General features: G+C 39.8%; 2 protein-coding genes across 2 annotated transcripts in view; one reads left to right on the top strand and one right to left on the bottom strand.

The window, feature by feature from the left end:
• Positions 1-204: 204 nt before the first annotated feature.
• Positions 205-11557, top strand: ippk (inositol 1,3,4,5,6-pentakisphosphate 2-kinase). Its single transcript, XM_043222672.1, has 13 exons — positions 205-772; positions 2769-2828; positions 3232-3327; positions 3434-3500; positions 4157-4278; positions 6025-6114; positions 6360-6418; positions 6786-6858; positions 7576-7855; positions 8153-8288; positions 8726-8828; positions 8915-8994; positions 9076-11557. Exons 1-13 carry the CDS (start codon positions 692-694, stop codon positions 9278-9280), a joined length of 1452 nt encoding a protein of 483 aa, XP_043078607.1. The 5' UTR covers positions 205-691; the 3' UTR covers positions 9281-11557.
• LOC122327460 (centromere protein P) overlaps positions 6402-17609 on the bottom strand; it is a 52198-nt gene continuing 40990 nt past the window's right edge. Inside the window, exons 7-10 of the mRNA XM_043222845.1 lie at positions 12815-12894; positions 12547-12638; positions 11604-11710; positions 6402-6535 (exon numbers count right to left, since the gene is read on the bottom strand). Coding sequence (XP_043078780.1) covers positions 6479-6535; positions 11604-11710; positions 12547-12638; positions 12815-12894 — 336 coding nt within the window. The 3' untranslated portion in view covers positions 6402-6478. The remainder of the gene's footprint in view (positions 6536-11603; positions 11711-12546; positions 12639-12814; positions 12895-17609) is intronic.

Here is a 17609-nt window from a genome sequence, read left to right as displayed (position 1 = left end):
GGTAAAAAAATAAACATTGCAAAAATAAAAATTTATTATTTATAACGTATGAATCCAAAAATAAAATGGTTAGTTTTTTGTTTTTTTAGCAAATCATGTGTAAGCGAGCAGAAAAGGGAAGAAAAACAACAAATTATGTTCATGACATGTTTTTACTTTACATAGATATAGTCTGTAACGTTTTATATAAGATGTGCATTTGTGTACAAGCGTTCAGGTGAAAATAATTGTCATTTATTTTGAGTAATAATCGCATTTTCGCCTTAATGTAATAGTATTTATAACTCTCAGTGAGTCGTGATTGTCTCTGTTTTATTTCTCCGAGCAAATCATGTGCAAGCGAAGAGAAAAGGGAAGGAAAACAGCAATCATGCGTTCATGACATCATTTTATGGACGCAGACTATAAACTGCCTTCGGCGGATGACGACCGTTTGATTGTCACTATCAGGATCCAATCAGCGGGCGAGTTTAACAATGACAAACACTTCTGGCCAATGGGAAACCGCGACCGCTGCGCCTGGCCAATGGGAGCGCGGAGGGGGCGTGTCCTCGCGAAAGCGGTAGTGGCGCTACACCCGTCGGTGTGTCAGAAGCGGATCCTCCAGAAGTTTTGCGGCTGACCCCGATCATCTCGCCCGGACTGTCAAATCTGCGCCGAAACCCCCATCAGCTCACGGTTCTTCTGGGTTATGGAACTGGACAAAATGGACGAAAACGACTGGAAATATCACGGGGAGGGCAACAAGAGCCTGGTCGTGTCTCACTTGCAGGTTAGTGTTCAATAGTTACTAGCTTTTAGCTTAGCCAAGATTCATTTAAACTCAACCAAAACGGATTCGGTGAACAGGAAATCTGGCCAAACTACTTGCAAAGGACCTAAACACAAAGCCTGGTCGCTTTATACCACGAGTATGCGGAAATAAACCTCTCCCTCGTCTTAAAAAGGCATTGTCAGGGCTTTAAAGCTAATAGCCACCTAGCAGGCTAAGCCAGGACTCATTGATAAAGTCAGTGTGTGACATGTGTGTTACCTGCGCCACACCCACTTCACGAGCTCCAAAGTTTATTAAACTTATTAAAGCCGTTTGAACGAATGGTCACCGCGGAGGTGTTTGTTTCTGGGTGGTTCCGAGCATCCAAAATTGGGTTTCTGTTGGAGATAAGACTGGAAACCAGATTGGAAACCTGTAACAGTTCCCCCTTCATAAGATACTTTGGTTTTAGACCACCATGATGGGTAGGGGATATGTTAATCACTTTCTTTGGGGGGCAAAACTACAATTAGAGACCATTTTTAGCAATAATATTGTTTAAGGTAGCACTTCCTTGGTCTAAGCACTAAACCTGCGGCTGGGAATCTTGCATGTTTGGACAAAGGTCAGTAATTCTAACAATATCCGTCGCATATGCGATCTGAACGAGTAATAGAAATTATATGCAAATGAATCATTTATCAGTGCGTTTCATCAAGCAGCCGAATCCTACAAGGCAAAATCAAGGCCTGTTTTGGTGAAATCAAGGATTAACCTTTGTCTGATTTTTCCAGCTCGTTTGGGATCATCTGAACCATCGTGCGATAAATAAACGTAGCTCAACCTGCCAGTTTGGAGTCATAAACACGCCGGATTTATATTACAGATTACAACACGGAGTTGTGCGTCCAATCGCAGGAAACTGCCTGAGACAACATTGGCCAATATGTTGATGTAATCATGTCAAAACTGGGTGTGGGGCAAATGGCTGAAGCTTTGAAGCAGTTTTCCAACCAGTTTTAGAGTCCTGCAAGGGCTTGTCCGTCTCTATTTGCTGTTTACTGACATTCTTTCACGCTCCTACCCTCTCGTGCGGATTTTTGTCTCGTCGCCCGGTCTGGTTTTACATTCTTGGACCACATCGTCTTGATCAAATCAGCCTAAATAAGTTGGGTGACTATTTGTGAAGGCATCTCGGACGCGCTCTGACACACGAATGGGATGACTTTCACAAAAATGTTAACATCCTGGATACTACAAAAAATTCGTGCAATTTGTTTAAAAGGCTTTCCTCCTAGTTCTCCTCGGTATAATAAAATTCCCTACCGTAATGCGAAAAAAAAAAATAGCTTGTAAGGAATCATTTCTAAAGTCTAATTAAAATTGTATAATTAAGTTATATTATTAGAAAAATAATTGTGTCTGGGCAGGAGGGTTTTCATTGATGTATTTTAGTTGCGTTATTACAATTAACTTAATAATAATAATAAACATTTTTGCTATTTGAAATTAACTTTACCTCTAATATACGAAACAACATTAATTATTTTCTTTTAAATAAAATTATAGTATAAAACCGGAGTGCAACTTAACTACCAAAAGCAGTTCAAAATAATAAAACTTTTTAAGATTTAAAGATATTTTACTCGATTTGTTCTTAAACGTCTAACGTGAAATGTTTAACGTAAATAATAAGCCATTAGCTTTTATGCCTAACACTTTGCGAAGCAGAAGTGGGTTTTTGTGAACGTTAAGCAAGTGCGTTTAGAAACGGCATTTGCGTTTAAGCGGCCGTCGTTTGCATCAGTCCATAAAACGCACCGCCCGACTTCAATGATGTCACCTTTACCACTGTGAACCTATTTATGTCGAAGAGCATTCTGGGAAAAGCGTAGCGTGTGTATCGGTTCACAGCCGAGTGGAAGGAGTGTTTGTTGTACACACAGGCAAACCCGTTTCAGAGAATTCCCTTTTGAACTAAAATAAATTGTAACCGTGTGACTTCTTATTACAGCACTGTCAAGTTCTCCGTCTGCTGAAGTTTCCCTCAGAAGACTCCGCGCATACGCGACAGGTAAAACTTCCCTGAATCGACACAACCGAACGCTATCACTTCCCAAATTGCAACACTATGGTAGACACAATGCTAGGGGCAGCCAACTGGAGAGCTAACGCAGAAATGGCCACAGAACTGACCCGGACAAAGATTTATTGGATGCATGTTGTGATAAAATGGCGAGAGAGACTTTTCTTGAGTCTGCAGATGGATAAACGTTTCGAAAAATAGACCTGATGCGACACTTTTCCATTGGTGTGACTGTTTTCGAGCGTTTGAGGTTTAACATAATGTTTCTGTGCGTTTCCTTGCTCTGCATCGGAAGTTATTTGCATCTGTATCCTCAACTGCGTGAATGCAAATGAGCTTTGAATGTTTGGTCTCGGTCTGTTTGCTCATTTTGCCACCTCTTTCCTGCCAGACCGCAGATCAAGCTTTCCGACACATCCTCAACATCGTGGATTACAGTAAATATGTCATGAAGCCTTTACTCGGGGAGAAATACGTTCACAGCGGAGTAAGTCACAGTTTAAGACATTTCCGTACATTTATTACAATGTGTTGCTTCGAGACGAGCCGCGATCCAGAGGACGAGATTCGAATAATGGCTTTAATGTTCACAGGAGGTTGTTAAACTACCGCTGGACTTTGTGAGACAGCTGTCTCTGAAGGTCCAACAAGAACGACCCGGTACGGATTATTCTTATTATTCTGATATTGTAACGCTCCCCAAACACCTGCAGGGTTTCGATAGCGTTTGCCGCATTTTGATCCCAAAATCCTTGTATTACGGTAATCTCAAGATGGTACTTAAAATGGTCCATTAAGGTCATTTCTGGGTCAATGACACTAATTGTTTTTGTGTCCATATGGTTTAATTAAAGTTAACATTTCTAAAGAAATGCGCAAATTAATTGCATACGTTCTCTTTTTTTTGTGGACCAAGCTTAAATTTCTGTTTAATTCGTTTTGAGAGAATATTTGGGGGATTTGCGCAAAAATGTCAAGGTGGTGTAACCGTAAAAAAAAACCCTTAGCATTCTCTTTTTAAATGGGATTTTTGTGTCAGGAGGGACACTGAAATGCGTAGGGGTCAGAAAAAGTCAAATTCTAAAAAAAGCAAAACTAGTTTTAAAAGATTTTTGAACTCATCTCTTTTCGTCATTGACCCTGAAAAATCCTGGATGGGCTTAATTTCCATTATGCAACAGTAATTTTTTTCCCATGACTCACAATGTTTTCCTGAGACTGATCCCCTAAAAACGCAGTCAGGTGTTCGTCTAAAGTCCCTTTCTTTGAGCGGGTTTGATGTTGCGTGACGGTGTTGTGATCTTTTTTTCATGCAGAACTGCGCTGTGATAAGGTCATGGACACATTCAGTGGGTGTGGTTTATGCCTTCCCAACCTGACCCAACTTCCCCTCCACCACCTCAGAGACCACAGACCTCCGATCTGCGTTGAGATTAAGGTGAACTCCGTGTTCAGTTTGACAATGTGCCGCTACTGTTGTGATCGCGATGGTGGGGGAATTTTTATCTTCATTATGTCGTGATGTTTACCATTTAATCATCGGTTTTGAGAGCGAGGTTGTGCTAACTACCGCAGTCTGGCATCATTTACCATTTACCAACTAATTTGAATGCGTGCATTGAGCTTAACCGCTCAACTGTGTTGAGTTTACATGAATTTTTGGGTTCAAAGGCATAGTTCACCAGAAACTGGAAATATGCCGAAAGTGTATTCACCCTCAGGCCGTTGAAGATGTAGAGGACTTTGTTTCTTTATCAGAAAAGGCTTGGAGAAACGTAGCATTACCTCACTTGTTTACCAAAGGATCTTCTGCAGCGAATGGGTGCCGTCCAAACAGCTGATAAAAACATTGCAATAATCCACAAGTACTTTCCAGTCCATCAGTTAACCTCTTGTGAAGTGAAAAGCTGTTTGTAAGAAACCGATCATTAAGACGTTTGAACTTTTTAAACCACTGCTTCTGGCCAAAATACCAGCCCATAATCCGCAACCGTTCTGACAAGCATGAACGACAAGCATTTTTTTATTTTTTTTTTGTATATCAGCTGTTTGGACTCTCAATATGCGCTTTCATGTAGTTCTAGGAACTATCCAGCAGTCGCTTCTTTGGGGTGTTTTTTCTCACCGTGGGGCAGGAAATCTGAAGCTGAAGACGGCAGCGTCTTTATTCACGGTTTTAACATGAACAGCCAGCGAATGGAGGAGGCCGCGCTCTGAGCTGTTTCTGTTGTGTGTATCGTGGGTTATGTGATGATGGACCTAGTAATAGTTTCCGAAAAATCTTAAACCGTGAAAATCTGACTACACGGCTGCAGACAACAGGTAAATGCAGTTACCGCCGGTTTAGTTCCTAGAACTATAACAATTCCTCATTCCTGCGGCGCGAAAAGCAGGAACCTCCACCTGTGTTTCTTGGAACTATGAAAATGCGCTTCCAGTGTGAAAGCACCTATTCTGACGGCACCCATTCACTGCAGGTGGTAAGCAAGCAATGCAACGTTTCTCCAAATCTGTTCGGATGAATCAAAAAAGGCCTGTGAATGAGTACATTTTCAGCAAGTTTTTAGGCGAACTATTCCTTCAACCTTCTTCATCACTTCACCATTAAATGAATAGCGGCTGCGCACGGTCACGAGAACAATGTACAGTAAATCTCTAAAAAAACTAATCTAAATTACGACAGTGACCGAACAGTTATACCCATGTTTCCAAAACATTGCCTTTCAAAACTACGCAAAGAACCTCGCCTTGAAAGAGTTGACTTTGGTGTCACATGTCTAAACTTGTCTGGTCATTGAACCTGCTCACAGCTGTTAATGAGTTTTTCTGTATTTTATGCCGTTAGGGTGTAAACGCTCTTGGGGTGGATCGGTGACTGTTGTTAAACTGCAAGATCTGAGTCTCGTAACAAAGAAGTTTCTTTTAGAGGGGGGTGGGTTGGCGTGAACGTTTGTTCTTGGGGAAGTAGGCCACAGTAGCCGAATGACTCGCTCAATCTATTTGTGTGGAATTGAATCACATGGTCAGTCAAACAAACAGAGGAAGGTGGTGTGAATCTGATCTCAAAGGCTCGTTTGTGTTCACAAAAACAGCTAAACGTCTTTACATGAAGCTTATTCACAACACTATCGTGTAACTCAAGATGCAGAGGTACAGTTACGTGTGTCTCCTTTCCCCCCCTTAGACAAAATGTGGATTTTTACCCTTCTCGAGGCACATAACCAAGGAATGCAAGCGCAAAGTTTGCAGGTTCTGCATGCATCAGCATTACAAGGCAAGTACCATTTTAAAGTCTAGTCGTTGCCAAACTTTTATAGAAGTGAAGCCAGATTTATTAAACTTCTGCTTTAAACAAAAAAAGAGGATGGAGCGGTGTAGTGTAAACTTCCTGCCCACTGTTTGTACTCTGCGTTATCAATTCTTTGTGAGGTTCGGCTACAGAAGATGAGCTTGCTGAAAATACAGGAATCGGCTTTATCACAGTTTGTAAAGTTTACGGTAACGTTTTGTTCTCTACAGTTAGCCAACGGGAAGTGGAAGCGATTGAGCAGATATTGCCCTCTGGATCTCTTCTCAGGGTGAGTTAGTGGAGCTGGATTTATGTCTTTGGCTGATGGCATGACCTTCAGCTAGCGATGTTAACAAACCTGGCTGACTCTGGCAAAGACCTTTACCAAGCTGGTTGCGTCACTGGCCTGTGTTAAAGAGAAAAATGAGCACCATCAACATTTTCGTAAAATTTGTGACTCACCTTTCCACTGTGAGACCGGCCCTGTAATCTGTAACGCATGAAGGATTTGTCCTGATGTATTAGTCACAGGAACGTTTACAAAAACATGATTCAGATGACCTCTAATTGTTGTTGAAATCAAGATGCAAATAATTTATTGCCAATACTGAACTAATTTTACACACCTAAATCTTATTTAATACTTTGTATTCCAGGAGCAAACAGCGAATGTACGTTGCATTGAAGAACCTGTTAGAGGAACCGCAAAACAACTTGAAAATCTTTAAGGTAAATATGAATTTGCATAATTTATTCCAGAATCTTTTAATGTCTTTAAACAAATTTTCAGTTTTTGGAACTTTACACTTATGTTTAAAATTTGAAAATGTTCTCTCGACTTCCGTTCAGCATTCGAAATGTAACTGACAGTGATGATGTCATGCATCCTCAATCGCAGTTGGTCTTTCTTGTGTTTTAATTCATTCACACCAAGAACAATAACTATATTAGCGTCCACGCCGATAACATTCTGCAGTTTTTATTTTATTTATTTTAAAGTTAAGTGGTTTCCAAATGGCTGTCTGTTTTTTTTTTTTTGGAAAAAAAAAATCATTTGTGGAAATAAATCGCTCTGAAAGAAATTCCAACTTTCTAATATTCATTTATCAGTATACGTAATGCGAATGGATTTTTATTTGTCCTGTAACATTACTAGTACTATCACATTTTTTAAACTGGTTTACTTGTGGTTTACTGGTCTTAACTAGTCTCCTAACCAACTCAGGCTGCGTGTAGGTGGATTTTTGCTAGTTTTTAGTTGGGCCAGCCGATCACTAACTTAACTTGGATTTATGACTAGTTTAAACCATTAAAGACCAGCAAAATCCACTTGAGGAAGAATAAAATCAAATATTCAATCTCTAGCTAATACATGTACAATTGGTTGATAAATAGACAACTTGCATTAATTGGTTGTTTCTCTGATCTTTTGTTTTGTTTCTTCAGGGTGGAGAGTTGATATTTAGTTGTAAAGACGATGCCAAGCAGCAACCCGAATTGAACGATCTCATTCAGCACCTTCGGCCTTATTTCCCTCATAGCAACGGCCTCTATAACGGTCACCAGCCTGGCAAAGCCGTCCTGAACGAGTTCATTCAGGTGATCTGCTCCGCTCTGCTCAGCGGCGGGGACTCGAATCGCTCGGGAGAGCCCAGGAAGCTGCTCCTGTCCGAGAGCAGGCCGCACTGTGAAGCCAGTCCCTTCCCAAGAGACCTGCTCCGCAACGGTGAGGACTTGACCAGCGACTTTAAATAGCCTTCAATGGGGAAACATGGTTTTATGCCCTTCAAAGTATTGCTAAACAAGTGCAATGGAAATCACTTCACTGATGACTCACGATATATGCGTAGGAGTGAACTGGAGCAAAAGTGCTTGACATAGTTTAAAGAAAATAAACAGCATTTCAAATGACACATTAAGGGTTGTATAAAAGGTCAGGTTGTTGCGGCTTAGAAATGACGGTAGTCATAAATGTTGCGCAAGACCGGTAGAGCACATCGAGCTCATTTTCATGTGTTCACAGGCAACCACGGCCTTCCTAAAGACAGTGTCCTTGCAAAAATCCTCCAAGTCCAGATGCTGGATAACCTGGATATTGAAGGAATCTACCCTCTGTACAAACGCGTGGAGCAGTATCTAGAAGAGTTCCCGAAAGAAAGGTGAATTTTTAATCTGGGATATTGAGTGCTGCGTTACTCATCTATCAGATCAATACTCCAGTGCAAGAACGTTTTGTTTCTGCTGTTTTGAGTTTATTTTGGGCAAATACTTTAGATCAATGCAGGGTTCGGTATGTACTAGAGCATTTTATAACAACTCAGAAGAGTTGGTGAATCATAACCACTTACGACATACTTTATTCTGTAATTTTAAGACTCATTGCTTTTCCCAAAAGGCTGAACAGACACTAGGTGGTGCAAAAGACACATTTGTGAATATATGTAGTGCGAGTCAAGTCATGAGGCAGTGTGGCCACATGGTGGTTCTGTGCAGCATGCTTGTAGATGGTTTCCATGCAAAGCCACATCATCTTTATGAATAAACTTGCCTAAAGGCACTTTAATCACATCCAATCAACACATGTTTGCATCTCCAGAAACCGACTGCAGATAGATGGGCCTTATAATGAGAGTTTCATGGACACGGTAAAAAACTGTCCTACTGAAGATGACGGCTCTGTAGAATACGCAGTTGGGAAGGTAAGGCCGTGAACACGTGATGCTGAGAAGTTTAATTTTAAATGAATTTTGGTGCCAAAAAAAACCTCTCAAATGTTACGTTCCAGGTTCATCAGTACAGAGTCGCAATGACTGCCAAAGACTGCTCAGTCATGATCACGTTTGCGCCTTGTGAAGAAGATGAGGAGTAAGTTAGTTTTCGCCCTCATAATCCCTTATCTTTTGTTGACATTTGTCTTATTTTGCTTTTGCTTCGCCTTGTTTCCAGACACCAGTTGAATCTGGAGAAGCCTCGTTTCACGTATTCGGTCTCCATCCTGGATCTGGACCCCAAACCGTATGAAGGCATCCCTCACCAGTACAAGCTGGACACCAAAATCGTCAACTACTACCTGCGAAGCACGCAAGCCCCGCCCCCCTCCAGCCTATACAAGGAAAGGCAGGAGTGCACGCTGCTCTTCCATGCTGTATGAGACACCTCTACAAAGTGCTGCTTGGAAAATGCCTAGAAGTGAAGATGAAATAGTGATATGATTTAGATATTTTTGTTTGCTAGTCTGTCTAGTTGTCTGCCCTCCCGCTGCGTTGTGCGACGTGAAGTCGACATTCGCAATTGTTGCCAGAGCGACCTGATGTTTTTCTTTTCGAGGGTGATGTTCTCATTGGGGCTGGTCTCCTAAAGCACAGAATACCTGAATGAGTCAGTCATTGGCTGTAAAAAGGAAGGACATGGAGGGTGTGTGTGTGTGTGAGTGTGTGTGTTTTTGTGCAGCGCTGTTGGGTGTTTCTCGCACGCAGCGGCGCTACTGTGGTTTCCAAGTGCCAAAAGTGGCTTACAGCGATTTTCCCTAATGAACGTTTTACCGTACATCAGCTTGGCCGTGTCTGCAGTCGCTGTACAGGCAGTTTGGAATTCAAAAACAGACGAGTACTTGAGTTTTTAGCGCGACTACATCCCTAGAGCTCCTCAAACCACTGACCTTCGACGAGCTACAGTAGCTGGAGTTATACTGACAAGCACAGACCTGTTGCATGCTAGCGAATGAGGTCGCGATAACTACCCCTAAGATAGATTTCATCAACTAGAAGATAAGCCTAATATTACTCGCTATTGAAAGTGTATTTTTGTAACGTACACTCTGCTGGCATAACTGCTATATACAAATCGAAGTGTCTTATTAAAGAGTAGTTCACAAAAAAAAATGTTTACTAACTCATGTTATCGCTAATCGGTTTGATTAAATTGTTACGCAGCTCGTTAGTCGATGTTGACCAGGTATCGTAAAAGAATGCAACATTTCTGAACAATCGTAAGTGGAATTTGTATGACTTTAGAAGACGTGAAATATAGTGCGCAAGTCTTATGGTGCTTTATTTGCAGCTTTACAGCATTTGGTCATAACGGCTGTCGTATGGCAAAGGTTGCGTAACGATTATTCAAGTTTGGAAAACATTTGTAAAACTTGGTAAATTTTTTGGTTGAACTACTTCCTTAAAGCCGGGTCCATCATTTCAAACACCACCATTTTCTTTTCCATAAATCGTCTGAATCTGTCCGTTCAACGATGGCTTTGTGTCTCGAGTTTGACACTGATACGCTTAGTTGTCATCTGTTTTGAAGTCTCCGAGCAGAAAACAACCAGAGGAATCCATCCCTCGCAGCTTGAACGCTACTACGGTTACGTTTGGCTTCGGTTATAATGGCCGTAATTGGTTGCAGAGCCAGACATATTTCATAAGTCGACCAAAAAATGGACAGCGCACTAGTTTTTGTTAGCACAATAAAAAAAGGATGATCCGGCAGTTTTTTCCAACAGTAGTTATTTGTTTTTTTCCCAGAGAAGCAGTATAGGCCACAGAAATGGTAGTATTGATTTAACGTTACGTGAGTTGCGAGTTTGGCATCTTTGATCGTTAAAAACAACGGTTTGCGCAGTTTTTATGGTGTAACTAACACTAAAGATGGCACCTCATGGTCGCCTTTCTCTGTCATGGGGAATATTACTGTTACAATGTACTGTGGCGTGAGTGAGGCTCACACTTCCGTTTACCTCTTTTAGCGTGATGCAAACTGCGTCGGCTTGCTTAACTCAAAGTCGTCAATGCAGTTCCCATCGGGCGAACAGTGTTTGCATTTTACATGGTAGAACATTCGACATTGCCAAACTGTGTTCACACTCCCCTTTGTCTTAATGTGAACTGGTGTCAAGAGAAGTATTAATACGCCTTATCTATGAGCGAAAGCGCTTTCGTCGCCCAATTGATCGCGTTTCTTCGACTGTCATGTTTTGATGATGTAAAAAAAGTGCAGTTTCTCCACAACAGACATCGCTGTATTTGCCTTCGTTTTTAACAACATCTTTCCCCTTTTGAACCAGAGATATTATGAGTCTGAGGTGGTGACATTGTGTTATTCTAATGAAATAAAGATCTATAATCACTATGTAGGTAGGAATGGACATTAATTCTGTTATTAAGCGAGAAATGAAAGGAAGATCACAGTTTCTGTGATGGAATCTAATGTTAAAATTTAACTATTTGACAATACAAAGTGGATTTTGCTGTCAAACATTTTGTATTTAAAATTATTTATTTTTCTAGCTCTTGTCTAATGATGTATATTTCCATACAGTGTGGGCATATCATGCGTAAAAAAATGATTGACACGTACAGGTGGCATCAATATGTAGTTCCTAACGGGTGATTGTACAGGTGTTTATATCGAATAAAAAGATTAGATATGAAGCTCCCACCGCGTGAACGTTGGCTTATTTTTTTGATTTCTCACAAACTCACAGTTCTTATCAAGCTCTCGATGGATGCTTCCACCCCGAGAAGACGCAGGAGGCTCTGAAAGTACTCCGGGCCGTTTTCCATCACTTTTTTGGTGTCAAACTCCCGAGCTGAAAACAGAATAAAACGTTTCAGATCCTTGTAAAACATGTCACTATTATGAATTGTACAAGTGTAAAATAATACAATAATTGGTCAGTCCCCCAAAAAACACTATACACTTTTTATCCACTAAATTGTCTATTTTACAGAAGCCCTGAGACCATGGATTATAATTTTTCACTCTTTTTTTTTTTCTCGAGATTATTTTTACTTAATTTTCTCAACATAACGAAAGATTTCCCGAGATCACAATTATTTAACACTGTCATGATCTCAACTTGACAAACGTTTTTTTTTTATCATTGTCATGACTTACTTTTCTCTTGATCTCAACATAATAGCAGTTTTCTCATAATCACAAGCTTTTCTAGTAATGTTGACATAACGGAGGTTTTCTCTTCAAAACTTAATTTTCTTCTGATCTTGACATAATCTAAGTTTCCTCATGATCACAATCTTGTATATATTTTTAAATATTTTCATCCTGTCAGATTGAAAGTTTTCCTGACCATTCTGAATCATTCTCATAATATCAACAACGAAAGTTTTGATTTTCTTGTGATTTTGATAGTTATACCCCATCAGTTATATTTACTGCCACCTTGTGCTTACATTGTGTAACATTCCATGGCCTTTTACGATTTCCATATTTGAATCCTTCCCATGACTTTTTTCATGTTTTTCTCGTATTCCACCAATGCAGGGTAGAGCAGCTAAATGACGGCATCATGTTAATCGAATAATAGCTAGAGTTTAGTAAAATATCTTTTTAATTAGCAGGATAAGCTGGTTAACATGATCCCTTACACAACGTATTTTTCACTCATGACTCAGTTAATCTCACCCTGGTCTGGCATTTTCAGCAGAAGCTCAAGAGATGGCTTTACCACTCCTGCCATGGACACGTCGATCTTCCAAAAAATGGTCATGGAGATCCTGAGAAACATAAGACTCTTTTTATATTTCAAGAATGTAATCTGGATATATCAATCGTGGTCACCATAGAAAGATACAGGAACTTGACATATGTTTCATGTGCCATCAACAGATGGAAAGCAGCAGAAGTTACGTACTGCAGTTTCCATTTCTCTTTCTTAGCTGATGCAACCTACCCTGGAAGTTGAGGACTTCTTATAATCATGAGCTCGGATCGGCATCCCTCTGGAAGGCTGACCACGTCTGGGTACTTCTCCTGCCAAACAGACCACTTTTTTTGTTAAAATCCCGACAGAATCCATCTGACCCACAGCAACCTGGTTCCAAAACACGGGCCGATAACAAAACACTTACGAACCGAATATGTGGAGAAATGTACATATTAGAGATCTGAGTAGTTGTAAGTGGAATTTGCTCCATAACAAGGAAAGAACATATTGAAGTCACAGTCTGAGACTGTCTGTGCAGAGCTTCGATGTCTTACAGGAATAAATGACTCAAAAACATCAAGGGTTTAGAACTTCTTTCTTGCGACACAAAATTTGAATTTTTCACGAACGTCTTGGCAATTACAAAATGAAACATATTAAAATGCAGTCAAAGCAAGCAAGGACATGGGCTGTTAGTCTCCAAATTCATCAAAAAGCAACAAAGGTCTCATAAATTGGTATATACTTTGACAAATTGCCTTTGTAAGTGGCCTTTGATAAAAGCATCTGCTAAACGCATACATGCAAATTCAAGACTTCTTAAGTAATACGATACTTTTATGTAAGAAACAGACCCCCAAAAGTCATTATTCATTGATCAGTTTTCATCACAGTGGGCTGTAAGCTGTTGTGACTGAATCATCGAGGCAGTAACTTGAACTTGAAAATTGGATTAAATTAACGAATCATTCAGATCGGTTTCGTAACTTAGCTCTGGTGCACAGAATACATCTAACTCAATTATACTGAAAAATAATCCAGAATATCCAACGAAACACACAGGTTTTTAAAGTGCACTATTCCTTTAATACACCAAGTGTTTTTTAATAATTAGTTGAGTTGAAGACCTTTAATAGTCATGCCTTCAGGACTTTGAACCACAGAAGAGAAGATTGAATACGCAGAACCATTTCATACTGACAGTAAATAATAAAATAAAAGAAGAAAAAATTTCCATCTCTCTGTCTTTTGCAGAAACCACAAAATACAGCTATAAATTATACCCTTACTTACCCCGTGCCTTAATTACATATTAAAGCATGTACAGATATGGTGTTTGTTTTAATAAGTAATTACCACATCTAATTAAACTGCTCTTAAATGTAACTCCTCATTTGTCTGCGTCTTAACTAGGTTATTAAAAACGAATGATAATTCACACCATGCTCCTACAATCAACCGACAAAGACGTCACAAAACCCTTAAACAAACCCATCAGACTTTCCCATCGGACATCAGAACTTTCCAGAATTTTTTCCCCAATTCCTACGTTACAGTTGGGAAATGCTGTCAGTTACACCATTAACTTGACGTTTCCTCTGGTAAACACTGAGACTTTCTCTAAAAGAGCATCTCGAAACCTGTCTGAATTTGTGATTGTGATGTTCCTTGCGACCTTGTGAAGACTAAACACTGTTTTGTTCTAAGAGCGAGACATTTACATATTTGCAAATGTTTATTTTTACACACACACTGATTCAGGTCAGTCAGTGAGGTATGTAATTAGTATTTACTCACAAAGACCGTATTCTATCCAGCTTTCTTGCACACTTTTGGCACAGATTCATTTTGTTCAAATATGTAGTTATAAACGGCCTTTTTTTCTTCGGTATGCTGTTAAAAATCCTCCTCTCTGCATACAAATATTTTTTTGGAATCTGTTTTGGAAAACTAGCATATAATTAAAGGGTTACTCCTCCCTAAAATGACAATTTTGTCATTAATCACTTACCTCTATGTTGTTCCAAAGCTGTCAAAGCTTTGTTCGTCTTTGGGACACAATTTAAGATATTTTGGAGGAAAACCGAGAGACTTGTGACTGTCTAATTGACTGCCGAGTAAATAACACTGTCTAGATCCAGAAAAGTATGAAAGACATCGTCAGAACAGTCCATCTGAAATCAGAGGATCAACCATTAAGAATGCTTTTTGTATTGAAGGAAAGCAAAATGAATAGCTCTGGCAACATAGCGCCGTTTTGGAGAGTATCAGCTCAAAGCAAATAGCATACACATATAAATACAAGTGTAAATATATGTAGAAGACATATCAGTGAACCGCAGCTGACACAGGAGAGTGTACACTATTTGTGTTCAGCTGATACTTCCCAAAATAGCGCTACGGTGACATTGCGGTGCCAAAATGTTAAATAAAGTCACTACGTTTATCAAAACATATTCTCGAAGCGTCATAACGGACTATTCTGACGATGTCTTTCATACTTTTTTTTTTTTTACCTTGGCAGTCAATGAGACGCATCCGGTTTTCATCCAAAATGAATGAATGAATGGATGAATGAATCTTTGACATGTTTAGAACGACATGCGGGTAAGCGATTAATGACAATTTTTATTTTGGGGTGGAGTAACCCTTTAACCCCCCCCTTAAATATTGTAAACAACGTCATGAAGTATTTTCAGTCAGCTTGCTGATCTAAAACATTTAACAGTTATTTAAAACGCATCACTATTTTCTGTAAACGTGACAGGGGTCTGGCCAAAGGCTTCGAGGCTTCCTTGAACCAAGCCATTAATTTAGCATCCGTTACACAACCCAACCATTATTTGAACTCTGTGCCTCTATTGTCTGATCCTGGAGCGACATGTTATACTCCCCACGGATCCCTGTCAACAGTTATTAAAACACCAGACAGGACAACCAGAGTCTCGGGGCTTGCTCAGAGGCCAATACTGTCTGGCTGTGTTGGATCGTTTAAAAAACTTGCCTAGAGAAATCAGAAAAGCTGCGATTCTCAGACTCCCAAGTACATTTTCGGAAAAAAACCCCGGATCCACAATTGCGCCGCTTAAATCATTATTTCATTTACACCAAGGTTTGTTAACAGCAGATCGACCCCGAAACTGAATTGTTAATCTAAATGCCCTGAGGGCGATTTTGAGGTACCCGGCTAAAAGGAAAGAAACACAATACCGCTGACTACACACATGCCACTGCTGAGTGCTTAAGCTCTCTGGCACAGCACAAAATCTTCCATTATGTTAAAAGTTCCATAAGGAAATATACTGAACCAGATGTTGAAGCAAACCGACATTACCGCAGTGGAAAGAGATGTCTGAACGCAACGAAAACACAGTCCAGCCTTTTGACAGACATTATCATGGTGCAAGGCATGTGTGTGTGAAATAGTCTTCTGGGTCTTAAAGTACATGTTAAATGGTCCGTGATATTATACAGACCATTCTAAACCAGCGGAATTCATCTGTGGAAAGGGCGATTTTATTATTTTTTTAAAATATGGTGAGTTTCTTCAAGAAAAGAACATCATGTTGGTTGGGTCTACAACCAAACAGTACAAGAAGAACGACCAATCCTCGTAAACCAACAATGACGTGAATAGTAAGTGCGTGAGAAATCCATTTTAGGTTTAAAGAGCGTGTAGGGAGGGACTCGATGTCGAAAAGGGGTTTCTGTAGGACAGGTGGCCTGAAAGGATGGGATTGACTTCGCTGGCGTCATCCGAAAAGGAAAGCCATTTCGGAGGCGGAGCGAGTACGTTTATTTCAAAGAAAAATACTGAAGATATTTTTCCTTTGGATTCATGTACACCAATGAATCATGCACAATTAAGACAAGGAACATGTATAAAGAAAGTTCACGCACAGTCATTCAAACAGTGAACAGTCGCAGCTGTTCATTCCAGCTGGTTGAGTCACTGAGCTCCGGTCATTACCTGATGGCAAGTCAAAACATCCTACGGTGCTGAAACATCTTACGCTATTAATTTCACACTACAGTTAAACTCTCTTTTGATCTGCGTCTCACAAAACTCATCTGTTTACAGTTCTTGTCGCTAAGGAACGACAGGGACTAGGCTGTAAAGCCATTTGTAAATTGTTTAAAATGATGGCACAAAGACGTTACACTTACGTTGCATGAGATGCAGTTGGAAGGACAACACACTCGGTCATGTAAGAGGGATATCGGCTTTAATCTAAGGCTGGATGTGTTTGCAATTTAGCATCTCCAAAAATCTGGAGGTTGTTTAATTCTGAAGGCTCTGGAAAATGTCGAAAACTCATCTGTTCATCTACTAGTTTGTCCGCACTTAACCCGGTAAAAAAAAAAGATTGAAGTAATTTCTGCTCATTAAAGACTGGAGTTTCTGCAGGGTTATTTATCAAAATGCCAAACTCTAAAGTGCACAGAGAGTACTTTCACTGCTTTTTCCTTAATTAACACTTTAAAAAATATCAAGTTGAATTTAATTGGCTGTCTGATACAACAAAGATTTCCAAATAACTGCGCAACCTGTGTTTAACATATCAACAGACCATGAATCAAACCTTCTGGTCACAACAAACTAACAGATTGTTTAACAGATTGTCAAATGATCTAATATATAAAACACTTTTGCGGTAAAAGACTAAAATAACAATGGCATATCTGTTGTGAGTGTTTAATATTTCTAACAGTACAAATACACTAACTAGTCCGGAATACAGTCTTCACTGTCTGCCAAGTAAATATATATATTTTTTAAACCTTATTAAGCAACAGTTCGGTCACGCAAAGCATGATTAGCTTCCCTTGGAAATATTTTCCTTGGCAATAGAAGGATAACTGGCCAGATTTTGTCCAAAACCTAAGCGGGTTTTGTTATCAGCTTGTGTTTTCGAATCATATATAATACAGGTAATAATTGCCTTGATATATCCTTCAAGAGTTTGGTTTCTTTCGAGGCATTATGAGAAATAATGAACAACAGAAGAAAACGTTTGAGCATACCAATCTAATTATAGCA

Source organism: Puntigrus tetrazona, chromosome 22, assembly GCF_018831695.1.
Source record: "Puntigrus tetrazona isolate hp1 chromosome 22, ASM1883169v1, whole genome shotgun sequence".
In the NCBI taxonomy this organism is placed as follows: domain Eukaryota; kingdom Metazoa; phylum Chordata; class Actinopteri; order Cypriniformes; family Cyprinidae; genus Puntigrus; species Puntigrus tetrazona.
Note: the sequence above shows the minus strand (reverse complement) of the source record. Positions and strands in the feature narration are given on the sequence as shown.

What these genes read in the sequence shown, in the direction of transcription:
- ippk (XM_043222672.1), top strand. Translation starts at nt 692, where the DNA reads ATGGAACTGGACAAAATGGACGAAAACGACTGGAAATATCACGGGGAG. An exon ending in GGTCCAACAAGAACGACCCG is followed by an intron (nt 3,501 to 4,156) that starts GTACGGATTATT and finishes TTTTTCATGCAG; the next exon opens with AACTGCGCTGTGATAAGGTC. An exon ending in CCTCTGGATCTCTTCTCAGG is followed by an intron (nt 6,419 to 6,785) that starts GTGAGTTAGTGG and finishes TTTGTATTCCAG; the next exon opens with GAGCAAACAGCGAATGTACG.